The sequence below is a fragment of the Oenanthe melanoleuca genome, chromosome 2, assembly GCF_029582105.1.
Source record: "Oenanthe melanoleuca isolate GR-GAL-2019-014 chromosome 2, OMel1.0, whole genome shotgun sequence".
Lineage (NCBI taxonomy): Eukaryota > Metazoa > Chordata > Aves > Passeriformes > Muscicapidae > Oenanthe > Oenanthe melanoleuca.
The window spans coordinates 34,043,758-34,071,488 of record NC_079335.1 but is presented as its reverse complement, the minus strand read 5'-3'; the positions used below and the strand labels follow the sequence as shown (position 1 = coordinate 34,071,488).

General features: G+C 36.5%; 1 protein-coding gene across 2 annotated transcripts in view; it reads right to left on the bottom strand.

Annotated features, from left to right (window-relative positions):
- ARFGEF1 (ADP ribosylation factor guanine nucleotide exchange factor 1) overlaps nucleotides 1–27,731 on the bottom strand; it is an 84,396-nt gene that overhangs the window by 6,557 nt on the left and 50,108 nt on the right. Inside the window, exons 13-33 of one of the 2 annotated variants that reach the window (XM_056486070.1) lie at nucleotides 27,600–27,708; nucleotides 26,469–26,670; nucleotides 25,440–25,551; nucleotides 24,059–24,264; nucleotides 23,879–23,963; nucleotides 23,186–23,357; nucleotides 21,849–22,000; nucleotides 18,536–18,673; nucleotides 15,342–15,500; nucleotides 14,843–14,993; nucleotides 11,302–11,392; nucleotides 10,210–10,250; nucleotides 9,952–10,121; nucleotides 9,198–9,349; nucleotides 8,864–9,036; nucleotides 7,784–7,944; nucleotides 7,032–7,162; nucleotides 6,092–6,221; nucleotides 5,004–5,139; nucleotides 4,777–4,915; nucleotides 499–568 (exon numbers count right to left, since the gene is read on the bottom strand). In XM_056486070.1, coding sequence (XP_056342045.1) covers nucleotides 499–568; nucleotides 4,777–4,915; nucleotides 5,004–5,139; nucleotides 6,092–6,221; nucleotides 7,032–7,162; nucleotides 7,784–7,944; nucleotides 8,864–9,036; nucleotides 9,198–9,349; nucleotides 9,952–10,121; nucleotides 10,210–10,250; nucleotides 11,302–11,392; nucleotides 14,843–14,993; nucleotides 15,342–15,500; nucleotides 18,536–18,673; nucleotides 21,849–22,000; nucleotides 23,186–23,357; nucleotides 23,879–23,963; nucleotides 24,059–24,264; nucleotides 25,440–25,551; nucleotides 26,469–26,670; nucleotides 27,600–27,708 — 2,880 coding nt within the window. The remainder of the gene's footprint in view (nucleotides 1–498; nucleotides 569–4,776; nucleotides 4,916–5,003; nucleotides 5,140–6,091; nucleotides 6,222–7,031; nucleotides 7,163–7,783; nucleotides 7,945–8,863; nucleotides 9,037–9,197; nucleotides 9,350–9,951; nucleotides 10,122–10,209; nucleotides 10,251–11,301; nucleotides 11,393–14,842; nucleotides 14,994–15,341; nucleotides 15,501–18,535; nucleotides 18,674–21,848; nucleotides 22,001–23,185; nucleotides 23,358–23,878; nucleotides 23,964–24,058; nucleotides 24,265–25,439; nucleotides 25,552–26,468; nucleotides 26,671–27,599; nucleotides 27,709–27,731) is intronic. The other variant, XM_056486071.1, reaches the window with a different exon arrangement.

Here is a 27,731-nt window from a genome sequence, read left to right as displayed (position 1 = left end):
ATCAGTTTACTCAATCAACACGAAGAAATCTGATGGTTATACAAATTTTCTACTTTAAATAGGTATAAAGGGTCTTACTACAAGGGAAAATTTGGAGGCAATAAACGAAAAAGTCAATCTGTCAATCTAACCCTCTTCAGCAGTTTCTCACCAATACATCAAAATGAAAAGAAAACCATGGCCCAAGCCACAAAACAACTCAAAGTCCAAATACAGTATCAGAGTAACCTGCTAGACACAGAGCATTACCTAAAACAAACATAGGTAACTACCTCCAGCCGATTTCTGGAAGTCAACTTTGCTGCAAACAAATACGCATTTCTTTATAAGCTAATTCCTTGCCATTTTTAAACATTAAATAGCACTTGAGCTGGAAAAAAAATTCAAGTAAATCAAAACTGTATTTAAATCAAGTATATTTTTCACCTATTCCATATCACAACACATTTGTATTGAGCTCTTGTAATCTTAAATTATTCTTTTATTTCAGCAGCTTACCAGTTTTTCTTTTGCATCAGAGGGAGAGCCAGAGCAGAACTCCCCACCAACTGGTCGCCAAGTCAGCAGCCTTGAAAACACAAAACCAGTCCCAAATTTACTACATTTCAAACATAAATCAGTACCAACACTCTAAAAAGTCCCCTTCAACATGGTGTGGGCTTTTTGCATTAATTTCAATTCTAAGTGCACTTCATTTTATCACACATGTTTAAAAGTGTAAGCACTGTGTGTATTGAACTTCAATGTTTCTTGCCGCTACCTTGGATGGACAAGGTGACTGTATCGAGGTGGATTAGTTTTTCTCAGAAATACTGGATTTGTCTTAAAGCAGTGTTTTAGTGCCATTAGTGGGCCTCTTCTCCCACACTGCATTAAGCTTGGCCTAGAATAAGGAATGAATCTACTCCAGAACAAATCACACCAACATTTGGAGATGTTCTGCATTCTGTGTCTGGACTATATTCCAGGATTATGTTTCTCTTTCCACTTAAAAATTCACTACTTCCTCTCAGGATTCATTGCTGTTATAAAGTATCAAATTAATGACAATACTTCTGATCTCTTCCCTGCTCAAGGACACTTCTGTCTTGAGAATCTTAACCTTAGCACTAAAAAACTTCTACAGTGATTGTAGTTTACTGAGACTGTGCCTGCCAAGAATTGAGGGAAATTGGATTAAATAACCTAAGTTGTCCCATCATTTGTTGTTCTATCCAATCATTGCTGCAAAATAAGATTGAATCAGGATCTCAAACTCTTTAGTCTCAATCTGTGTGTGGTAGCACATATTGAATATTTGTGTTTGCATTTCCTAAGGAAGAGCTTTCCTCACCAAGTTAAGCATTCTAAATGAATATACCACTAATGTCCAGAAAAGTGAATACTGGATAACTATAAAGACAAATTGGAGATAAGAAAAGGTACAATCTGAGCCATGTAATAAGGCAACAAATAACGTAGAACAGAGGACTGAATTGATTCTTGAAAGCTGCAAGGACATAAATTGAGGTATTAGGATAATGAGCCATTATGAGCCAGAGTGGCCAGACTATCATAATTTGTGCAAAGAACCAATTCCAACTCTTGAATTTTTTGAAGACAAGAGGGCACTCACACTGGACTTCTCAGCACCAGAAAGCCAAGACTCACTCTTATGAAGCTTCAGAAAATTTAAATTGACAAAAATTATAAACAGAAATTAAACTAAAAGAAAAAGAAACTATTAAAATAAGCAAAAATTGACGAGCTAGATAAGCAGTGAGTTGGACTGAAAACTGACTGAACAGCCAAGCCAAGAGGAGGGTGATTAGGTGCACAGAATCTAGTTGGAGTTCAGTTGTACACCCCAGGGGTCAATACTGGGTCCAATCTGTCCACCTTAATGATCTGAGTGATGGGGCAGAGACGACACTCAGGAAGCTGGGTGACACCAAAATAGGAGTGACTGACACACCAGAGGGTCGTGCTGCTATCCAGAGCGACCTCCACAGAATGGAGAAATGCACTGATGGAAACCTTGCGTAGCTCAATGAGGGAAGAACTAAGTTCTTCACCTGGGGAGGAACATGCCCACGCCTCAGGACATGCTGGGGGCTGCCCAGCTGGGAAGCAGCTTGGCCTGCAGAGAAAGCAAACACTATCCTGGGCTGTGTGAGGGGACCCTGCCCCTCTGCTCAGCATAGTTGCCTGCCCTGGGCTCCCCAGTTTGAGAGAGACAGACCTACTGAAGGAGATTCAGCAAGGAGTCACAAAGTGAGGAAGGAACTAGAGCATCTCTCCAGTGAGGCAAGTCTGAGACAACAGGGACTGCCCAACCTGGAGAAGAAAAGGCTCAGGACATCTCATCAACATACTATAAATATCTGAAATGTGGGGGCAAAGCAGAGCCAGCCTTTTTCCAGCAATTCACAATGCCAGGAGCAGAGGCAATGGCACAAACACAGGAGGTTCCCTATGAGCATTAGGAAACACTTTTTCCCTGTGAGGGCGATCAAGCACAAGGCAGAGGTCACCCAGCAAGGCTGTGGAGCTTCCCTCCTTGAAGATATTTCAAAGTCAGGACATGTCCTGGGAAAAATGCTCTGGGTGGCCATGCCTAAGCACAGGGGCTGGACCACAAAACCTCCAGAGCCCTTTCCAACTTCAGCCATTCTGAGCCATTCTATATTAGTATCTTCAGCTATCAACACCTCAGTGGCCTGTAGAAGCTTGGCAGCAGTATGGTTTGTGGTTTTCTAGTAACTGATCCTTGCAGAAATTGGTAGTTCAGTAAAAATTATAGCACATTTTCCAAACAAGGAAATACGATCAACTCTCTTTACAAAAAAGTAACTTGGCAAGAACCAGCAGAGGCTGATACTGCAACTAAGAACTGGTGCTGCCAAAGTTGCAGCTCTTAAATTAGAGAAACTGTACAACACCTGGAATGATGTTTCATATGAATGTAAAAAAAGAACAAATGTAACTCTACCTGATCAGACTAATAAGAACTTCTGCCAGAAGATACTTTATGAATCTCCAGAGATTCACAGCCTCTGACTGTATGAAGACAATTGGCAATAAAGCACTTGCCCATGAAGTTTTCATATATACCACTGTGTGATTTATCGGTCTTCATTTCAACATTAACTACTGTGTTACTTCCAGGCATGGAAAAACAAAAGTAAAAAAGATCATTTGCCTTCTCTAAGCACTCAGGCAGCCACCACAACAAGCTGGTGGAGTATTAAAACTGCCTTGTGGAAAAAGAAAACAATAAAAAACTACGGATGGGAGGGCAAGAAAAGCTCCATTGCAAGAAAAAAAGGCTAATAGAGGGACTAAGATATTAAAACATGAAATGTCAGCCAAACAAGGAGTCTCAGAAAAAGAACCAAATTCCATAAAAAGGGACGAAAAAAGTAGTGTCCTCCTAGGACTCAGAAAGAGAAGGAAAAAAACGATGACTACTCTCACATAAAATCAAAATAAGACTATGGAAGTTGGGAACCTCTCAGAAATTTATGAAGGAATAATACAATGAAGTCCTCAAAAGATGGTATAGGAAGATTATAAGAACAAGAAAAAGTTAAAGGAAAGAGTTGGATACTCTCCTAAGAAAAATAAGCCATTAGAGAAGCAGAAGGGCCTCAACATCAAAGTGAATAATGCACATAATTCAAATTAGATATAATAAAGGCAACAAGAATATTTTGAGTATGTCAACATATTAAGATATCCAAAATACTGCTCTAGAAAGGTTTCTAATATTCAACTACAAAAATACCCAGAAATTTAAGTCTTGATCATATGTTAAAACCAAAGCTAATGTTCTGCTAGTGAATATTAACTTCGAAATCTTTCCAACTACAGGCCACAGTAAGTTAGGGTTAATTCAACTGGACTTTTACATCCAGAGATTTGGGTTCTAATTTTATTTTTGGCAGTTATCAAAATGCAGGAGTAACTTGCTAGCTCCCAAACATTTCAGCTTCATTTTAAAATGATGGAATTAATTTATACCTACTTACATTAAAAAATAGGTGAGGTAGTGACAGATTTTATCTTTTAATGGATGAATGAAGCTCTCAGTGCTATCTGATATACAACTCTAAAATTAAGGAAAGACTGACATGAGGTAAGTTCCTTTTGCTTCAGTTTTCTTCAGGCCTCAAGTAGGACCCAGAAGCAAACAATATGAACTGGATTAAGTACAGCATTTGGAATGGTACAGCCTTACTCCAAGAAATCTCACACAGAGTTATGATATGAATGGAAAGAGTTACCAAATATCCAAGGTAATTTTCACAAAAATACTGAGATTCATAGAAACATATGATGGAAATTAACCATAAACCACAAAGACTTAAATCTGTAAGACTGTTGCAGTATTTAGTATTTCATGGAAAAAGCTCCACATGTTATTACAAACAGTAAAGCCTGAATCTTTTATTACAAAAAAAAAAAAAAAAAACAAAAAAATCAGATAGGACTTCTCCAAAAAGCCAAAACCTTAATACTGATTCATGTTACATTCTGGGGGTTGTTGGTTTTGTTGTTTTTTTTTTTTTTTTTTTTTGCTAATACCCTATACAGTATTTTAGTTTTGAACACTTTAACAATACAGAAGAATACCTACACCAAATTTATCATCATGTTACAAGTAAGTCTGTTTCTCTTCAGTCCACACTTAACAGCTTTTTGTTCACCCCACCTATGAGATATCTAGGAGTTTGAAATGGGTAAATCATCTAGTTAATCTATCTTACAAAGTAAAAATATTAACAGTTGTCTTACGCATGAGGGATTGTAGTTTTGAAAATATCCAGCATGCAAGTGCAAGTTTTATCCCAGATTTCTAGGGTAAACTTTTCACCATTAAGAATGACAACATTCTCCAAACAGTTTGTACCAGATCGTGCCAGTTGCTCATTGTCTGTAAGAGACAAACAGTGTATTTGTTTATTCACATGCAACAGAGTAAAATGTTAATATTGTTTTAACATAATTTGTACAGTTCTTACCTTGCTGCACACACCAGTACAGCTGTGCAAATATATCATCCAAAAGAACATCACTAAGTACTTCTAAATACTGTGTAAATACATCACATATTGCATAAAGTGCATGGTTACAGGTAGTAGTCATCCATTCGGCTTTCTAGGAGTCAAAAAAAAGAAGAGTTAAGGTGAAACTTCTGGATACAAATATAGATGAACATTTTTATTTACTCAATTTATGTTATAATGACATTAAATTCATTTCTGTATCTCAAAACCTCAAAATTTGGAGCCTGGACTCCTGCTTTGCTAACTAGCAGGATTAAAAAGAACTACAGGAACAGACAAATATTAACAACTGTCTTAGTGTCCAATCCTAGCTCAATAATGAAACACCAAGCTAAAGCTGTGTTTAAGTATTTTCCAGGGGAAAAAAAAAATTGAGATATGTCCTACTCCAAACAGCCAGACAAAGCCTTCCAAAAAATTGACAATTTTGATCTAACTTCTAATTTACACATTAGTTACATTTTAAAGCCCATTTCAGTTGTTTTTCAGAACAGTAGCTGGTTCTGGTTTGACAGATCATAACCCAGATGGTTGGTCAAAAGTGTGCAATGACAGCAGAGTGCTGTTTTGGGTGGTTTTTGTTTGTTTGTGGGTTGGTTATGGGTTTCTTTGATTTCTATTTGGCTGAGGGGTTTTTTTTTGCCTTGTCATCAAAAAATTTCCAACTAATAGAATTTATTTCTTCTAATTGTGACTTTATTGCTGATTACAAGTCTCAACTCAAGTGAGCATGCTGTGTGTCTTAGATTCCAAACATGACATGTAAAATTACAGCTCTTACAAATCCTAGATACATTGCATTTTATGCTATTCTTCATTTGTTCCTAGTGTAAACTACTAGGCCTTTTACACATATGGCTTTAAAAAATGAAGAAAGTGACAACACCTGCCAACAGAATGCCATTAAAACAAAACAAGGCTACTAGAACCACAGGTCCTCTATCCAAGTTTTGAGGTTTACCCTATATTACTTGACAAAGCTATATTACACAGCTATATTAAATGTAGTTCTCATGTAAATGATCCTCTTCCTCTTTTATTACCTCAGTCTGCTGTTCTGGCAGTTTCATGTTGTCAAATATCCTGAAGACAATCCGAAACAAATCTTGCCACCAGTGTTTTTCATAAGTATGGCCATATGTCTTCATTATTTCAAACATTACTGTTAAGCCCCTGAAATGAAGAAAGAACAACTTATACTAAGAGTTACAGAAAGACATGAATGAGACCAAGTAAGTACAACTACAGCAGCAATAATTTGAATACTGTTGAGAACATTATACATACACATGAGTACACAAAATATAAGTTGCAGGTAACAGCTAAAAATATTTTTGAGAGTTGTGGTAATTTAAAATTAAAATAGCAAACCAACTCCTTTACCAAGGGCCACAAAAAATTAATAAACAAGTATTTCCAGTTAAAAAGTACAGAAGTCTAGAAACAAGTATTAACCTTCACCAACTATAAAAGGGAGTCCAGATGCACAGCTCAAATGCCAATGTGTAAACTTAGTTATTTGTGTACAAATACTTCACATCAGAACTGCAACTGAATACACTTTATAATGGAAAACCATATTCCAGGAAAATAAGAAAGTTTTACATGAGATCAGAGTACAGCTTTGCTTTTTTTTAACTGTTTCTGCAACCCTCAACCACTTAATGAATCATGGTATAAAACCAGTTTTTAAATCTCCAAGGTAAGTAGGGTAAGCAAGACAAAATGCAATCACAACTACATAGCTTTCATTGTTTATTAAAAAAAATCATAAAAGAAAATCAAAATTTCAGATGTACAGAACATAGACTTAATTTCTCTAATCCAGTGTCTATTTAAAAGATGTTTGTTGTTTCCACAGTGGTATCACCCAAATTAAATACGTAAGTCATTTCATAGTGACTGCATTTACCAAGAGTTGTTTTTGTTTTAAAAATGTAAAGTAAGCCTTTCAAAATTTGAATTACAAATACTGATTGTTACCTGGTTCTTACATCTAATTTGCATCTATTGATGATACAGGACAACTCAAAGAGAATTGGGAACCATCCTCGCACCCACACTCTGTCTTCAGGAGCTACATTCATATCATCACTTGTATATTCCTTGAATGCCTTTAGAAGGAAACACACAGTTATACAATCACTAAAGTTAGATTCTTCAAAAGACAACAATCCCTCCTGCAACAGTATTACACCCTGATACCTCAGATGAGCTGGCAATAAAAACAGTAACACTGAGAAAGTTAAGTGTTTTTCAAATTAATGCTTAGCATATTATGAAGCATAAATTTAAAAAAATAAATAAGATTACACGTTCAAGCACCAGTTTTTGCTTGCAGTTCAGTCTGAGTCTCTTGCTCTCATTTTTATAGAGACAGCTCTGAAAGTGAGGATCTCTAATCATAACATTTTGAGGACATCAAGCATTTTTGGTTATGCTAATATACAGTTCTTCACATTTCTCTGCAGAGAGCAGATCCTGAGATATGCTGATATCCAACAACTCTCAGGAATGCTAGTCACCAGATGAACTGGGTGGCAGGGATGGGCAAAGGGGAATAAAAGAAAAGAAAAATCACTGACTTTCAAAGCCTGTGGCTTTTTATACTCCTATTGTTTCTGAATAAAGTACATTTCTCATTAATCCATGAAGCTTGAAGGGAAGCCAGTAAGTTGAGCATAACTACTTTTTCTTTATAAAAGCTCTTGTAATTTAGCTAACACAGACCATACCTGAGGCCTGTCAGACACGTATTTTGCACAGTGGCGAATGAGGCGGATCGCTTCCATACTGGTGTCTGGAAATGCTGCATTGCAGGCAAACTCAGACAAGCACTTCACTGCATCCTGGAAAGAATCTATGGTCGCTGGGAAGTGTTTTTCAAACACGATTGCTGAGAGAAAAGTGTGAACACGAGAAGAAAAAAGGGTCATGCTTTAAAATCTATTAATTCTAACATGAACTGACTGTAACAGAAGTCATGAGAGACTGGTTCATTGATTGGTGCTGTCAAATGCCTGAGTAATAAGAAAAACTAAAGAAAAAATAAAAGAGTACAAAAAGATATCCAGAGGGCATTTCATTTTGACAGTGAGTGTTTAAAATAAATTAAGTTAGCATCTAGACTAAAGCAGAGAAATGTAGCAGTCAAGCAAGACTAGAGCAATAGGCTTACTGTCCAACACTAGTCTGTGCCACCAGAGCTTAAAAGGGGTGCACGAAGCATGGAGTTCTATCTACTAATGGACCTCCTCCCGAGGAACGTGTTGCCTTGTTTTTAAATAGCTACTTTGAAGAAAAGAAGTGCTTCATCAATGATAAAACAGCTATATAGACTTGCAGAGGTTCAGACAGAATAAAGAGATCCCTTAAAGCCTGGGATCTGCATTAGAATAGAGAGAAAAAAATTATCAGTTCACTCTAGCTCAGCACTTTCTCTCAAAACACAGAAAAAGATAAGCAAACAACATATTAATAAAATATGTACATCTTTTTTTTTTCCTAGGGGAAACATCAGAATAGTTCACTTAAATAAAAATGTACACATTAAACAGAATTATCTAAGGCGTGAGTTGTTTTTACTACAGAATGCTACAAACATCCTTTTTAAAACGCATAAAGAAAACCAGTTAACTCTAATCTTATTGAATGACTGGTAAGTATTTTCCCAGAGGACTGATTGGAAAGTGCAATTCATTGGTTCCAAGATATGAAGCAGGCTCTACTATGCAGGCTGTTGAGTCCACAAACAAAGCTTCTTGGGCTCTGGAGTGACACTCATTCCATGATGTCTGAATGTCGTCCATACTCACTGACAATGTGTCCTGTAGTCTGGAATGCCAGTTCCACTATACTTTCATCCTGATCTGAGGCTGCCAGATGAAACACTGAAAAAATGTTTTTCCAGCCAGAACGAATGTTAGCAGCCTGGGAATTCACCATCTGCGCAATACACCGTACGACCATGTCTCGAATAGTAGGAGACCTAAATTAGGATAATAAACAAGAATTTTTTAAACTAAATTACATAATCAATTAGACTGGTATAATTCTCTAACGACTGATTTTACAAAAGCAATTTGAAACATTAATTGCAAAAGTTGATGCTTGTGATCTCAGGCAACTCAGTTAATTATATGTTATTACCTGTTTCTCTTCATGATATGTTCAAACGGTCTTAGGAAGTCCTTCTGGAATCTGAAATTAGCAAGTTCTCCTTTTTCCAAGAATTTCATTGACAATTGCCTTAATGAGTCCACTGCAAAAATAGCTACATCTTCATTGGGATTGCAGCCAACCTGAGAATGTAGAATAAAAATGCAGAGTAAGCTTCAGAATTCTTATGGATTCAGCACAAGCTGCCTTTACAGTTGATAACAGAGAACTAAGCAGTACTGGAAAATTAACGAAATTAAACAGTAGTCAATTCCAGTTCATGCAATTCAATAATCCCCAACTAATTCCAGCTATTTTCTACGTTAAATAACCTGGCATTTAAAATCTCCTAAAAATACGCAAGCTATCTAAAAAAAGACTTCAACAGCTGTATTAAAAATGCATGTCAAACATTTTTGATAAACAGTCAATTTAGACTTGAAGACAACCTCTTAAACCAAGTGTCATGAAACACCCCCAAAAATTACAACACAAAACTAACAGCAGCCAGTTCTAGACTCAGATCATGATAAATAACTTAACGTATACTTCTGTTTTATATAGTATACCTCTGCTTTCTCTCAGGTTTTTCTGGCTTTATAATTTTTGTTTGTTTAAGCTTATAAAGAAGGACAGAAAAACCATTCTGATTCATACAAGAACACGATTTTCCAATAAATCTCAACATAACATTATCTGTATCAATAACTGGAGGAGTATGCACTACAAGCATTAGCAGGGATACCTTATTAAAATGATCGCCAATAACTTCCCAGATCCTAGACCACTGTAACCTTATCCGGCCCATGTTGTAATAGGAAATCTCCACAATCTTCTGCAGACTAAACATTCGAGGGTGTGTAGCAGACAGCAGCTCGTCCATAGACACAGCACAAAGCCAGCGAACGAAATCCACTGTTAAATGACCACAGGTTTTAATGCAGTGTTTTTCCAAGGTTTAGTTCACAGAGGTAGGGAGGGGTAGGGAAGAGATGAGACCTACCAATAGCATTTCCATCCAACCTTGTAGATCCTGTAAATATTCTGCAAAGTGCAGTTAAAAGACATGGTTAAAATTTCTTAAGAAAAGCATCTGTTAAATGTATTCAAGCTTCCTTGTCTTGTTTTTCTTAATAATATGTAGTCACCCTCTGACTATCCATTATTCATTAAAGAACACTTAGTAAAGACATAGTGAGAACACTGTGACCTTTTATCATCCCTGATCCAAATACAGAACTCAAACATCTCCAGAGTGCTTAATATCCATTTGCCATGACAAGTAGGTATTTGAAACACTTCTCATTATGAAGCAGGGAGGGACACTGCAAACCTAAACAGGTATTATGTGTTTGACATCAAGCTTCCAGTGCACTTGACGTGATTTTACTGCAAGACAACTTTTTATTGCTGCCTGTACTTCAACCATAAAAATGTTTGTAACCCTTCAAAATGATACCTCTTAATCAATTTTGACAACCATTAAGAAAATTTTATATTCTGATTTCTTATATGCTGAGCTAGCAAAATCCATGAACACTACAGTCTGATCACTACTGTATGATATAAACAAGGAATGTTCATAATATGTATTCTGCCTAGCCAAATCCAGTTAAAAGAAATGTGATTCACAGAACGGAAGACTGGAATAATAATTTTGGTCATTTCAGACAACATCTACATAACCTAGAGGAAAGCAGGAAGTCAGTAATTACATTTAGGAGAAAAAGAGTATGACAATAATACCCTCAGTACTAAGGCAAAATGAGATTTGCTATCTGTTACTATATACAGCAAATTAAGATTCAGCAGACACTACAGCAGACTTCATTTTGCAAGTCTTCTGTAGTAATTTTTTCTCACTAAAAAACCTTCTTGCTTAATCTTTGCTCTGTTCCTTCTTGCAAAAATACCCATTATAAAAAAAAAAAAATACATCCCCCCCACTCCCCAAACTGAAAAGCACTTCTCTATGGCAGTTGTATGTAGGTTTTTTCTGAATAAATTATTAAATTAATAAGGTCCTTTTCTTAGCACAGGGTATTCCAATACTGCTTAAAAAACTTCAGTTGACAAAAGAAATTTTGTACAGTACCTGTCTACAGCAACAACAACACTTTGGGAGCTAGTTTCACCAATGGATTCCTGAATACTTGCTATCTGCTTCCAATCCACGTTTCCACCAACTACAGCGAAAAAAAAAATTAAAAATGGGTAAGAGACAATACAAAATGCATTGGGAAGAAAGACGAATAAAAGCTGTGCCACTATAATTAAATATATTTTTAATTCACAAAAAAGAGAAGCACATTATGAATTTCCCTTGCATGAACTGGCCATCTCAGGGAACAGTTGCATGCTGGTGTCAGTCCTAATTACCTAATTAATATCTCTATCCATGTATAAACTATATTAGTCCCCAAAAGTTGTCCACATTTGGAGCAATAGATACAAGAGAAAAAACTAAAACCTGCAAGAATTACCTTTTTTTTCTTCATTTTTCAATGAACCTTTGGTTATCCTGACACTTAGAACACACAACATATGACTAAGAATATAGCTTAGAGAATTTTTCACACTTAATTAGCATCAAGTGAGTAAATCCATCCCAGAAGATTTTATTGCTTATCATTCAGAAAGAAGAGCTTCCACCAAAACTACATCTTTAAGCTACATCTCAATTACAGCAAAATTATCACCCAAAAATAGTGTGAAATATCTATAAATAAAAATAGCAATTATTTATTTCGGAGGCTGGAAACTGTAATTCACATCTGGGAAAGCTCATATGAAGAAACTGCTAACTTTGCTAAAAATGTCAGAATTTTTCTCACTGCAATCTCCAAACTCCCCTTGAACCACCATCAAAAAGAAGAGCAGGAATCTGGGTAATTCCACAAAACCTGTATTCAGGGCTTTTTTTTTTTTCCCAGCAGCATAGAAAAGAACAGAAGACTGAAACAAGGCAAGTAGTTCTGTTCTCAGAGGTTTGCTGAGAAAAAAAACTTCTCATGTTTAAGCCTGCCTCAGTCTTGATGTGCTCCATCCACACTTGGAGCTAGCTGGAGATGCCTGTCCGTAAAATCTATATAACCTGACCTACCTGAAGTACTTTTCTAGGGGAGTTATGGAACAATTTTTCTGTACATACATATGTAACCTCATACTAGAATCTCAGCAATTTATAACAGCACTGGGTTTGATCAAGAATTCTCTTGTAAGTACACAAGTTGCCAGTGTCATTTAGCTTGAATCTTGGTAATGAGTCAGCTAAGAAACATCAAATGAGCAGCAGACTGTGAAGAGAATTTGAAGGGCTATTTCCAAGGAGCCAAAACCTTAACCAACTTTATCAGTTTACATGAGAATTCCTTGTTATCTCAGGATTTGTAATTCAATGTTTGAAAACCTAAACAGACAGCAGACTTACACTGTAACAGTTGTGAAATCCTTTACAAGGGCACACAGGTGTCAGCTATGTACCTCTGCTTTATGAAAAAGAGATTCCTCAGATTCCCACTGTCCAAAGAGGATTTCTGGTTACCCAGGAAGTACACCTTGACTATGACCTACTCACAGCAGCAGGTTTTGTCTTCCAGCTTCGTGAACAGAAACTGACATAGAAGAAATGTGAATTTCACTATTACAACTCCAAGTAAGGCAAAAGTCCTACCAAAGGAGCAACAGACTTACTCATTTACTTTTACAACCCCCATGCTTGTGATGTTTTGAATTTCCAAGTACAACAACAAAAAAGGGCCACAACAGGAAGGTAATATAAGAGATGAAGACATTTGAATGCAGATGCCTGAAGAGCCACACGTGAATCCTTGCTGAGGCAGTAAACAAGTGCTTTTGGGTCTGGTTTTGCTGATCTTTGTTATTTCAAAAAACACATTAACTCTAGCGAGAAGAGTGAGTGCTGCTGCTTATCCACATCTGATTTTGCAAGTAGGTCTGAAAGATGGAGATTCTGTGTCACCAGACTGCAATTTCACTCATTCTAAACAACTCTTTTCCTGTAAAATATATATATCTGTGTATATGGACATACACATTATGCGTTCTTCACAGGAATTAAAGTTTCTAGAAAGCTTGCTTGAAACCCATAGTTCCAATGCACACTTCGGAGTAACCATAGAAAATTAAAATATCTGCAAAAAAGGATTTATGGAAACAAGTGAAATAACTAATACAGTTGAGAAAATGTTCTAACAGTCCTTTAGTGCATGAAAACCAAATTAAGCATTTTCCTATATAAGACTGAAGCAACATTATTAAAAAAAAAAAAGAAAAAGAAAAAAATGGTGAAGTTTCCATATGTGCACTGTAATAAGCATTGCAGAAATTCAATTCAGAGAAAAACACTTTATGCATTTGGGCATAAACTATTTTCCCTAGAAATGTAGCTGACAGCAGCAAAAGGTCTTTATGAGCTGGACCTATATCAATGACTGCCAAGTATGATTTAGAGACACCTGAATACCATTTATATTCTTGAGTTATGAGGACTTAAAACCTTTAAAGGCCAGTCACTGCAGCATAGAGAAACTGCCAGCATTTGAAAGTAGCCAAGTTGCACAGGTCATCAGGGAACACTAAACTGAAGGATGCATATTAGAAGGGCAGGAAGAAGCTCAGTGTATGAGTTGTTGGCAGACTCATTGATTTCCAGGCCTAAGTTTTCCCTTCATCAACGCTTGGCAAGGTGAGTGGAGTACAGAGTGGCAGGCCAAAGAGGAGAAGAAGGTAAAGAAAAGGAATGACTACAGAAGAAGAAAAACTGTCTGAGGAGAACACAAAAAGCTGGATGATTAGGACTAGTTTGGGGGCTAAGATGAAGGAAGACAGAAAATTATCATTGCTCAAAAAAAAAAAAAAGACACGAAAAACTGAGGCAAGACAAAGGCATTATATGTCTGTGGATGAAGTTCAAAAGGCAGGAGTTATTGAGCATGACACTGTAACTGAAACTTCCTCATAATCAAAAAGATATATACACACTTTGACGCTTCCGGAGGTTTTCTAACACCCTACACTGTATATCTTTAAAACAAACAAATAAACAAAACCCCCAACCTTCTGAAGATAATTTAAGGTAAGACTTATACTTTTCTAAGACGATAAGAAACATCATCTAATTTTTGGAGTGTATTTTGATGCTCATGCTTAAAAATGGCACTTAGTACTAAAGCAACCAAAATAGGAAAGAAATGGAATTTCAGAATTTAAGCTAAATTAATCTCCCACTTGGTTTGAATTCTGTGTATTTCTTGCAAAGCTCCACAACAGATGCTTAACCTACACATACTGACTCGCTTGCTTGGTAAAATACTTGGCACACTAATGTTGCAGTATTATTAAATGTGGTCATACCATCTGCAACCCATTCTTAGTGGAAAGCTGTATTTTAATAGAAATGAATAATATATATAATCTTCTTATATTTCCCACCCTAGCAATAATAACAGAGCAAATGAAATATTCAAGAAATTGGAATAAGTCTCAAAGCATAAGTTTTACAAGGACTACTGCACGGTCTTTTGTCAGAACTTCACATAAAAACACACAACAAATTTAAATAGTTCTCTGAACAAAATCAGTTAAATGAAGTACTTCAACTCTACATTACTTACCCAGTCCCAGCCCCACAAATTCATCAGGTGCCTGATCTTTTGTTCCAGTGAAAGAACCTTCCCTGCCACGTACTGTCCCTGAGATGTAGCGAGGTTTTACTCCAGTTCCTATTAACTGTGCCAGTTCAAGTTGACTGATGCATTTCAGAATCTATTCCAGAGAATAAAGAAGTTGTTTACTAACAAAAAGCAGTCTGAAATAGTAAAAAGCAAGTAAAGATCTTTAAAAGAAAAAAACTCTGAACACGTGAGGTCAGAAAATCTGTTCTTCTGTCTAAAATGAATATTGATTTAAATAGTACTAGATTAGTCTCTCAGAATTTTACTTCTCACTTGGACATGTTCTGTTTCTTTAATTGGCTGCATAATGTACACAATGAAAGTATACATAAGGTGCCACGTACCTAAACCCCACCGTGTTTATGCACAAACAAGCACACTACTGTATTGAAAATCAGTGAACATGCTTTCTTACAGTTTATGTACAAATGGCTTGTACCTCGTGCCAGGAATTTCCTAAATAGTTTCCGTCTGTATGAGCCACCGTGATGAGAGTTTTAATGGTGTCAATATTCTTCTGCTTCATTTCAGTAATACCAGAACTCACAGTAAGCAATGTAAATCTTGCTAATGCTTGAACATAGGCATCTCTTTCAAGCTAAAAATGGGAGGGAAAGAAACAAAAGTCTTGTAAATATTTTTGGCATTTCTTGTTCTTAGTTCAATCTGTGTGATTGCACCAACTATACCATTTACCTTTCTCTTCCTAAAACTGAATTTCTAAAGCATAGTGAAAATATCACAAGTTCTTCACCACTAGGAAGATATCTGGGATGAAATCAGGTTTCTTCTATTCAGGAACATGAAGTGTTATGTCTGACAGTGTAGAACACATTAAGTTTTGTTTAGGTTTCTGGTTTGGTCTTTTTGGGGAAAACAGAATGCTGTTTCAGAAGAAATGTTGCTACTTAGTTAAGTTTTCAACATTCTTGTATTAGACTACTCCGAAAATGCTTAGCAGACTCACTGAAGCTTTAGCTTTTTTTGTCAATAAAATCTAAAAAAAAAAATTTATCTAAAAGGCACGCTGCACCAATTCCATGGAATTGCTCAAAACGTATTTGATTTAGTTCGCATCATTTGGAGCACCTCAGAAGCTTCTGAAGCAAGTGTCATGGGTAAACAGCAAATGACCATAATCTAGACAGATCTCACAAAAGAAAATCCTACCCAATTACCCGATTTTTATATGTATGGTATCTATGAGCAACAAAGGGAACTCCTCAGATCTCACATGAACCAATTACAAAGGTAAAAATCAGTTGAGCCCACAAGTGCATTTTATTCTCCTGTTATGTGTAAACTGAAGGCTTCAAAGTGAAATGGTTATATACCAGATAAACAAATGACAATTATGAAACATATTCAACTGTTTGGATATTTAGGGCTATTTTAAAGTAAAAAAATCACTAAGCACAGAAAACAACCAAATATAAAATATATAAAAAACCAAACCCAGGAAGAAAGGGATTCCATACAGAAAACACTAATACCACAACACTGGGCTACGGTAAAAAGATACATTTCCATTGAGCCACTGACCACAATATAGCTGCCACATTCAAACCCAGCCATTACTGTAGGGTATGCTGGCAAAGGCACAGAAAAATGAAGTCTCAAAGAAAGTGTACTAAGCAATGAAGCTTTAGAGTCTATAAACTGTGCATCTTCCGTAAAAACAAAATGTTTTCAGTCCTACTCATTCACATAGGTATTCTCCCCTCCTCCCTCTAAGTCAGCAACGTAGAAGACAAACAACTAAACAAAGTATCCATCCCCTAGAAATTTAAACCTGATGATATAAGCAGATTAAGTACATCCTTTTGATGCATATCTTGTCTCAGATGCTTCAAGACAAAAGTCAGACTGTGTGACAAGTCTAAGATTAAAAGCATAAATAATTAAAACCAGAATCTGAGGTTTTAGATGTGAACATGCGTAACTTAAACTATATTTGTACGCTTTGGAAATTTTCTTAAAAATAAAGGCATCCAGGTCCCTCGATAATCTCTCAAGGTGTGTAAATGAATGTTAACTCTTAATAGACACCCATCTTAATTTCTGTACATTTACACAATAAAAACTGGAAAGTTGCCAACACTGGTTAAGCACATGAGGAAAAACTTCATTCCAACAGAAATGATCCTTTAATCAGCTCAAGTAGAGATGTGCCAGTCTCCTTTAAACCACCAGAGCCATCTGGTATCTGCAGTCAGACAATATCCCATCTAACCAAGACCTTGTGAATTGGAATCATCCTGTAATACTGAAATCACCAACAAACCATACTGGTTTTAATTATATCAACAAAACAGAATTTCCATAGAAAATCAAGAAGTAGTAACATTTACATCAAAAATGCTTCCAATTTTTCAAAATTTAAAATCTTGTTTTTGGAACACCTCCAGTTCAATTGTGTCCCAAGCCAATGGAAGGGTATAACTGAACCATAGGGATCTTAGAGTAAACATGTCCTTGCCCTCACTACGCAAGGCTGACCACTGCACGACTGGGAACTAAACTCTGCAGAGCTGCTGAAACTAGTACTGGTGCTAGTTCCTCTTTTGCAGCTTAGAAATGAAAACCAGAGTGTGTTTCACTGAACATCTGCAGACTCCAGGGAAGGCTTTGTTAATCAAATTTTTAAGCCTGTTCAGCCCGGGGACAGGTAGTCGTGCAGAAATTAGGTGGAAAAACAGAGGAAAGAAACCTCACATGATCTCAAATGGGCTTTTTTAATCAGCTGTATCACAGGTCCCAGTGTGCCTTTCCACATTAGCGGTAAAAAGTTACCTAACCAGTTATATATCTTGCCAAATGCAAGGGGAGAAGGAAGAAAAGCATTCCCTATTGTACCATAGTTTACTATCTCCTACTTAAGTCTTATACAGTTGGTTTTTGGGTTGGTGTGCATTCTCTTGGTAAGCAATTTCAACATACACATGAAATAACACAATGCCAAACATATGGATTTTGCTTGCCCCTCTCGAGTTATCTCTAACAGACTTAAGGCGGACCAGTACTCCATTTATTAACTAATAATCTACAATAACAATTGTACCTTCCCTACCACTAAATCAAAAAACAAAAGCCAAAAAAAGCCCAAGTTTAATCACCATTGCGCTCTGGAGCCAGAGTCTGGCATTCTTGGCACTGCACTTAATGCAATATCCATTCATTTATTACATCAGTAATGCCATTTCCAGTGCCATAACTGTCAAAAGGGTATCCATTTATAGACATATCAGATTAGTATAATCTCTCTGCAGTTGAGAGCAATATTTCAAATACAGTTCAGAGATACTGTTCTACAGGACAGAGAGACTCATTTTATGTAACAACACAACAGATATAAACAGCTTTGTAAAAATGTTAAAATAACACTTCGACACAAAAGTAGTCTATTTCTAGGGAAACAAACATTCAGTGCAGAGGCATGTAAGCACTTACCACAAAACACCGAGAAAAATAAAGGTCACTTCATTTACACTTCCAGCCAAATATCAGATGAAATAGCAATGTCACAAGTAGGCAGCCTCTAGGTATCACAGCGCACAGCTTCAGCAAAAAAGACCCTTAGAATCTCATTAACATTTTGCTGGTACATAAATCAAAGTATTGTCTCAATCTTACATTTTTTACCTGAATGTTGAAAATGCAAGCAATCCGGATTGCACATCTTATACCCTCCAAACAAAGAGAGGCAACTTCGGTGTCATCACAGTCCTGCAGACCCACACTGAATGCAGCCAGGAAAGGTGTCCATGCCAACTGGAATGTGTGCAAAGTGTTATATTAGCAATTGTTGGTACTTGAAGGGAATGTTACAGTTGCACCGTCTTGCTGAAGTGTAAATTCCATGCTTAACTTACATAATCAACCCTGAAGCTGTCTTTTGACAAAAAGGAAACAGAATATACAGACACTTAATAGTATAAAGTGTGGTTAGAAGAGACATGAGACACAGAATGGGCAGAAGTAATGTAGAGTGGAGTTCCCCTCAAAAGCACTTTTCCCCTCCCTCAGCAACCAACACACAGTCATCTTCAGAGAGTTGTAAAATCCAAATCCTAAAGCTATGCCAATTAGGTGTCTGTTAGTTTTAGCATTCCCAGGATGACTTTTATCTTTGCACACTGAAAAATAGAGTAAACAGTTATGGTAATAACCAACACATCATGTAACAGATTTATGATGAACAGTACTTAAGTAAGACTAGCTTGTCATGATAACACCAGAAGAAAATAAAAAAAAATAAAAAAAAAAGGAGGGTAGTGAAAATAAGGCAAACCTTATTAATCACACTAAAATTATGGTAAGCCAATAACCACGAAAAAACCAGGATATACTCTTGCCTCTCTCTACTACTAATTATGTTGCCCTTATCCCTCTATCTTTTTGTACCTAAGCCACATTGATGTTTCCCATTCCTCTTGCCTTAGATGGCACTGACGATGCAATACATGCAACTAAAATTACTGTGAGAGTCTACATAGTCCTTTCCTTGTGGTCAAGGCTCCCTCTCCCAAAGGCAGAAAAAACAGTCAGAAGATGCAAAGGATCACGTGGGGTTATGGAGAGGAAACACCACAAAACCCAGAACAATTTTAAAAATAGTTTCCTGAAGTCACCCAGATGAAATACAGAGTCTAAGAGAAACAAAATGCAACAGATTTCACACTTAATTTCATAAAAAAATGATGCACCACAGAGCTTTGGTCTCATTTAAGCCAGCAACTCCAAAAGCACTACTTTCAAAAAGCATTTAATGCTTGAACATACCAAACTGTAACTGTGCAATAGTATTAAAGACATTAGATGAATTCACAGATTCAGGATTTAATTCGCTATTGCATCACCTTTAAAGGTCCCTTCCAACCCGAACTACTCTATGATTTTATGCTCAGAAATGTATGTATTTTCCCAGTGCCTAATTTTCATTGCTATTGAAACCAAAACTAATCTTTAAAAAACAGAAAATTGAAATAATTTCTTAAGAACTATCTAATGGTCTGTATACACCCTGCTTTCTACCTAGATGTATGCTGTTACTTCTAGGCTGTTTTGTTATTACAGGTGAAAATCAAGCCTCAATACCAGACAATCAATTCTGAGCTGCTTAGATGAGTACATAAAGTGAATTTTTTCTGTTTTAAAAATTTAGCCAATATATCTGTAAACACAGTTACAATGTTCAACTTTATGTGGACATCAGTGGGTGAGAGATACCCATTAAAAATCTAAGTCTAAGTAAAAAAATGTGAAATTAAGTATTCAAACTCCACAGTTCTCACTTGTTTCTGAGAAGAGGGCCCTCTGCTCAATACATTACACTACTGTCCTCAGTACTTTAATTAGTTCATGAACACCCTCAAGTAACTTCAAGTAACAACTTCTGATTGTTTGCACCTTCATGAAACATGTTTAGGGTGTTAATTTAACCAGGGTGCTTCATGTTTTGCTCCTTTGAAAGTGAACTTTGGAAATACATTTTTCAGATAGTAAAGGGTAGGAGGTATTAGGGCTGGTATCTTGAAGAGAATCACATTATGAATTTTACAGATGCCTGCATGTGAATTATTTAATTTCAGCCTTCAGGAAGTCAGTAGAGAGACAGTATAGTACATCTCTGCTATGTGACACTGAACAGCCTAAAAGGAAATTCTTAACAAGGTCTGTGCTCAGTGCTCCTCAGTACAAATCAAATACTATGTTAGTTTTCTTCATAAGGTGACATTTTGCTTCACAGACAGCAATCTTACAGCGAGATCCTCAGTGTGCCCAGGTGGCCAAGAAGGCCAGTGGCATCCTGGTTTATGCCAGCAAGTGTGGCCAGCAGGACCAGGGCAGTGCTCTGTACTCAGCACTTTGAATCCTGTACTCAGTTCTGGGCCCCCACTGAAGAAGACATGGAGGTGCTGCAGTGAATCCAGGGGAGGACAACGGAGCTGGTGAAAGAGGTGGGACTTGGTCTCTTCTCCCAAGTAACAAGGAAAAGAATGAAAGCAAGTGGCCACAAGTTGCACCAGGAGAGGTTTAGATTGAATTTTAGGAAAAAATTCCCTAACAGATGCAACTGACAAAAGTTGGCACAAGCTGCCCATGGAAGTAGTGCAGGCACCAAGCCTGGAAGCATTTAACAGACATGTAGATGCAGCACTTCAGGTCATGGTTTCGTGGTGGACCTGGCAGCACTGGGTTAACAGCAGGACTCAAAGCTTTTAGGAGTCTATTTCAACCTAAATGTTTCTGTGATTCTTGGAGCTCCACCTAACCTCACAGCACATCCCTCCACGGAACCATTTGTTTATTCAGTGGTAGTGGTCTGAGACTTTACTTAGCTGGAGCAGTTCACAAAGGGGTCATGTGAGGACCATGACTTGAACAAGGGCACAAAGGAGAGCATGGTAAAGCCATAACAATTTACCTCAGTGGCAGATGACTGCTGTGAATTAGGTATGCCAGAAACCACATCCAAGAGCACATTGAGGCATCATACACTACTGAATATGATCTATGAATCTGAATCACTGCCATGGAAAAGGCATTTGGGATGCAAATAGCTTTGCACTTACACAATAGCAGACAGGTGTTTAGAATAATAGTTCAGTACAGGTCCAGTTTCCTCCCCTACACTGGACCAGAATCCTAGCTTTCTAAAGTATTAATTTGCAACAGACAACATTAAATAAAAGTTTTTCCTGATAATTGCTTCACTGCCTTAAGGTGCTTCTTCTATCAGCACAGAAACTTCTTAAATTCCAGAGTAAATGAAACTAGATTAGAAGGCTCAAAATGCCCTCTTTCCTGTAGCAGTTAAATAACTCATAATATGAGCAAAACACAGCAGATGCAAATCCTTATTATTTTCAATAAATCCTGTCAGTCAGCATTTTGTATTAAAAAACTGTGATATTCTATATGATTACTTAAACATGTATCTCACCTTAAACATGGGTCTCACATGCTCCAGGTGTGTTGCACTAGTAAAAGGGGCCTGAACGTGGCTCACTGCCTCCATAAGAGCTTTAGCTGTTTTAGCCATCTGTTCCATTTCCAGGTTATATAGGAGTCTTCTCTGCTTCTCACTAGCAACACCTGCAAACACATTATTTTCTCTCATTTGTGCATCTTTAGCAATGGTGTCTTTAGGAATATAAAAATTTCATGCTTTTCATTGAGTACAATACTCAGATGTATTTTTGTATTAACTTTACTTTCTGAAATTATCACACCAGCCTTCACATATTTCTTTTACCATATGGATTAAATTTAACTTAAGGCAAATTTCTGGTTGAAATGTAAACTATTTTTAAACCTTTACAGAATTTTAAGATTTGAAAAACAGAGGTTTCTTCTCCATCACCTCAACTGACAGCATAAATATCACACTCCCTAAGCTAAATTCAAAATTAAGAGATATTTCACAGGAATCCATCAGCAGAGAAAATAACAATAAAAATAACTGGACACCCTTCTTCAGTGCAAGTACTACATGAAACCTTTTCATTTCCATAACAGAACCTCCATCTCATGAAAACAGTGAAATCCAAGTAGCGTGTAATAATCATCTTTTCAAAAATTACAGTAAAACATTATGCTAAGTGAATGAATACTGAAAACAAGAGTATTTCTTTTTTCCAGATGCAAATTTCCTGCAAGCAATCCATTCATAAAGCTAACCTAGGACTTAACTTATACAAGTATTTTGGGAAAAAGTTAAGTCTCTCTTAATGTTCTTCTAGAAAAGCTAGAATGAGTAACATCTCAATCTTCACCCTGTGCAAAACACAAACTTTTTCTGGTATCTGAGAGGGGAATAGATTATTAAAAAAGTGCATGAATTAAGGCCCTAAGAATCAAACATTGCAAAATATTTGAAGACAGGTTGGTTATTGCAGGAAATCACAACAGTTACTTAAAAAAAGAAGAGACGCTGTGTGGTGTTCTGCCCTGTACCTATTGGCAACCAAGTAACTTCACAGAGTCCTCCAATTTCCCTGTGCTGCTGCTCAACAGCAAAATCTACCTCCTTCAGTCAATGCGCTGACTGCCAGGAATCCAGATGCAAAGGGAAGTGAAAACTGGCAGTTGTATTTAATGCAGACTGGAGGTCAGCATCTTGCATTTATGTTAAAAAGAAAAGGATATGACATCAGAAGCTAGGATGCGCTGTGAATTAAGTGAGTGGTGTTTGCCTCATTCAACTCTTCTTCTAAAAGGGAGAACTTAATGAAACTGAAGAGCCAACCCCTGAAGAAAGCTAACAATGCCACTACTTACTTTGTTTACTGGATTTTGTGGGTATTGTTAATTCTTTTGTTTCTTTCATTGAAATCTTCTTTCCAGCTATTTCATTATAGATAGCAGACAAATATTCTTCAGGGAGGTCTTTACTGTCATTGATACCTCTATTCATTTTAATATACTGTTCTTTTGTCATTTTATTCTTAACCTGAAATGCAGAAAGTAGCTGTAAATATCAACAAAAGAGGCAAGCTCATCAGTTACAATGCTGCCTATGAAACTACCCAGCTCACGACAAGTTACCATTAAGGATAAACCTGCTGATTCAGAAGACATTTTTAGGTATTCAACACATCCAAGACTACACTGTCAAATTTACAATATACCACAAAGCCATGAGGACATTACAATACTCAAGCATCTGGTAGAATCCACAGATCAAACGTATGCTGAATTAGACATACATTAAAAAAAAAAAAAAAAAAAAAAAAAAAAAGATTTTTCTTGTCACACAGCCAAAACTATCATGCAGAAATTCACCTTACAGAAAGGCCTAACCAAAAACCTACACCCATGAAACATAATACTGTTGCTTAAAAGATGCACAAACCTTACTTCTTACACATGTACTGGTGTTAAATTGGATATCAAGCTTTTACAACTACACTGTCACAAAGCCTAAAAGTTACATGCCTATGAATTACACAGATATTTATTCCAGCAACATACCTGTGGACTGTGAAGGTCTGTTGTCAACATGATAATTGAGTAAGCTAAAACATATGCAGTATCTGCACTAGCAAAAAGAGTTTGCCTGAAGGCAAAAGGGAGAGAAAGAATAGCAAATTTATTAGGATTTTTTACTAATTGCTCAGCTTTCCAAAGTTCTGAAGAAGTAGTATATCTTACCCTTGGTTACATTCTAAATATCTAGCAGCAAATTTCTCCATTAAGCGATCAATTTTTTGAGCTTCTCCTGGTAGACGAAATCCTTCTAGAAACATGCGCAGAGCTGAAACAAAATCCTTTCCTGAAAAGTCGTGTTGGTCTACATATGCATACATGACTTCTTTGTTAAATTTATCGTTGTCTCCTAGGAACTCCCCAACCTGAGTCTAAAATAAGAACAGAAAAGACAAACTAGTACATTTATATTCAAAAAATAAATATAAATAACAATAGAGTCAAATGTCTTACGGAAACAGAGGCATGTATTGCAGTTAACTGAGACATACTCCTGCATCTCCTCTATTGTCTAAAGCAAAGCATTTTGGCCATATATTCCATCATAATGCTCTTACATATCTCCCTACATTCTTCCTTCTCTTTTTTTACTCACATGCCATTTTTTCTTTTGACGAATTCCACAAGTGTACAAAACAAAGTTAGTATTACTAATGATTGCTCTCTGCTGTAATGATTTTTATAGTTAAGAAACTTACAGGAATGAAAAACTTACTAAACTCAACTTTATCCCCTAGAATACTGATCTCAAACAGACGCAATGAATGCTCAAATAAAAATATCAGGAACTCAAATACATCTGAGTTGATCACTGTCAACACAACACAGTACAGTGAAAAAGAGCATGCATTCAGATAAAGATGCCTGTTCATGTAAACTCAGGTTAAAAAATGTTTTGAGGTCTGATTCTAAGCATTAATACTGAAATTTGTGACTTCAGCCACAGTTGCAAACATGGGCACCAATGGGTGTGGCTTTTATGCATAATAGTGAGAACTGCTGTTTCAGAAAGTTAGGTTTCTCATGACAATATTAACATGAGATATTCCCACCCAGATGCTGTAGGACCCTTCCAAATCCAGCAACAGCTGCTAGCTGTAAATAAAGTCAAAGAACTAACCTTGATTAACTAACTTTCCTCTGGGGGAAGCAAAATGTGTTTTTTACGTTGTTGCACCACATTACTATTTTCACCATCTCTGAAGGACAGATACTTTTGGCAGTTCCTTACTAAAGTACATAGAATTTACTAAGTTGCTTCAAGCTATTCTATCAACTAAGTATGAGTTTTGAGTCAGCTCAAGTAGGTCAGCGTCTCGCCTTACAAGTCACTGAACTGCAGGACACATAGAGCACAGGGTACAGCTCTACTGCACCCTCCAACTCAAATTCCTTGAACTTACAAATTTTAGAAGTGAGAGAGAGATGTTTCCTTTACTTCATTCCACAATAATGTGTTATACACTCTAAACACTATCAACTGATTTGCAATTAGTATAAACACATCAGCATGAACACAGACAACCAAGGAAAACAGTTTCCTTACTGAATCTAATCTTTCCTCTTGATGCAAGAATTGAGCAATATCTTCAGGGGTAGTACCAAGCATTCCTTGTTCTTGCAGGTACTGAATCCCCCTCTTTGGTTTCTTGTTGAATCTGTACAATGAAGAGCGGGATGAAATGAGAGTTAACCCTTTTACCCATTCACAAAGCTGTACCAGCTTAAGTAAAAAAACCAGAAATTTCAGATGAGATGCTGAAAAATCTACATATTAAATATTTTTCCTTTATCAAACTGCACATTAGATAGGAATGAACCACTCCCATTTACTCTGGCACGCATGAAAAAAATATTCCACAAAGACAGTAAAATCTTGAAAAGAACAATTATGCTGTTGATTTTTATCTTAATCTGTGCAAAACTATCAACAAATCCATTAGTTACCTGTAAAAATGGAAACATATAAAACATAGAACTAGGAAACTGAAAGAAATTGAAGCCCTAAAGGACAAAGGCATATTCATGCACCGTCACAGAACTACACTGACAAGAAATTCTCATTTTTGCATAAATCTGACCTCACTGAGGAGATTGAGGTGACGAAGATGAGAGCACACAGAAGACTGATGTCAGACTGGACTGAGAAATTTCACTATCCTTCAGTGCTAAGTATGAAAAGTTAATTAATCATAAAGACTCATCAGCATAAGCATGTAGGCATTTTCACCAGCAACATGTACATTAGAATGGGTCCTATTGAAATGATCACGAGTTCAATGGTCTTTTTATCCATATATAAAACCCTTATTTTTAGACAAGCAGGTCTGGAGAAAAAAGAACAAACATTCAGAGTACTCATCTTCTAGCTGTGAGGAATTAGGTTAACACAAAACACTGTTGACAGGCTCCAAAGGGGACACCATTCAGCACTCTTTCACCAGAGGAAGTGCTGTTACATCCAGTTTTTTTCCTAACACAAGATGAGCATCTATGAGGAGAAGGAAGAAAAACCCAGGAATCTTCATAGCTCCAAAAGAATCCACCCTCCCATGGGTGATAAAAGGGCACTCACAAGTCAATTCCTTGTTCTATTATTTCCTTTTGCTGCTTTAGGACTTCAAACTGCTCTGGGTTGTCAGTGCCAGACATCTGTGTGCTGTAACTGCCAATTCCTGATGAAGCAGTAGAATCCAAAGAATTTAAGCTTCCATATCTGTTAATTGTCTCAGGGTGTTTGGTTTCACTGCTGTCCTGTTCTGTTGGTTTTTCTTGGCCTATAAATTGGAAATGGTTACATATATCCAATATATACAGTGAAAACAAATAAAAAACACAATTTTGTATTTATTTTATATATATACATATTCTGTTTTGATTTTGGTCAGGAAAATAAGTAATGAAAAAATCACTACAACATATCAAGGAGATTTCTTTCAGTTCATCACTGAAATTTAAGTCTTAAATTAATGTAATTTCAGGCACTTGGGAAAAAAACCCAACACCTCAGAAAATCAACTACAGCTTTTATATTCTTCTTTCAAAACCAGTGTAACTTTTAACCTGGAGCAACTATTATAAGTTTTTGAAACACAGTGACTAGAAGAATTTAGGCATAGCCAAGGAGCTGGTGCTCTCAGTTCACAAGACAGCTAACCACTCCTAGAAAGTTCACTACTTCACCTACCAACTTTTAAGAACTTAATCTGAATATTCTGGTATAACCTTAGGTCAGATGAAAACAAGATTAAAACAAGTAATTATTTCGTTACTTCATGGCTTACAACCTTCAAAATTCTACAGATATAATGCATATAAGTAAATAATCAGTAAATAAGTAATTTTTAAAATAATCAGTAAATAAGTAAAGAAATGCTCTCTATTCAGCTTGCTTTAGCAGTTATTTAATCAACATGTAATTATATAAAAATTTGGGGAGTTTCAAAGAAAGTTTTGAGACACTTATAAAATCAGAAATACAGAAGGTAACAGGATTTAGACATTTTCAGTCTAGTAGCATTCTAGGAATTCATACAATTAAGAAAAGACAACTAAGACAACTTAGTTAAATTACACCAAACTTATCAATATTTCTACCAAAGGAAAATTAGTCTGGACATTAACAGCATCAAAATACTGGAAGAACACACTCTAGTCCTGCACCACCTCATTACTAAAGCCAGAAGAAACATATTGTGTGTCTTACCAAGGGTTGTCTGGGAATTGGGATTTACATATTGATCCTTACTCCACTCCACCATGCATTTCAAGATCGATACTAAACATTCTAATCCTTTTTTCCTCAAACTTAATTCCTAGAAAAGATTTCATAAACAAT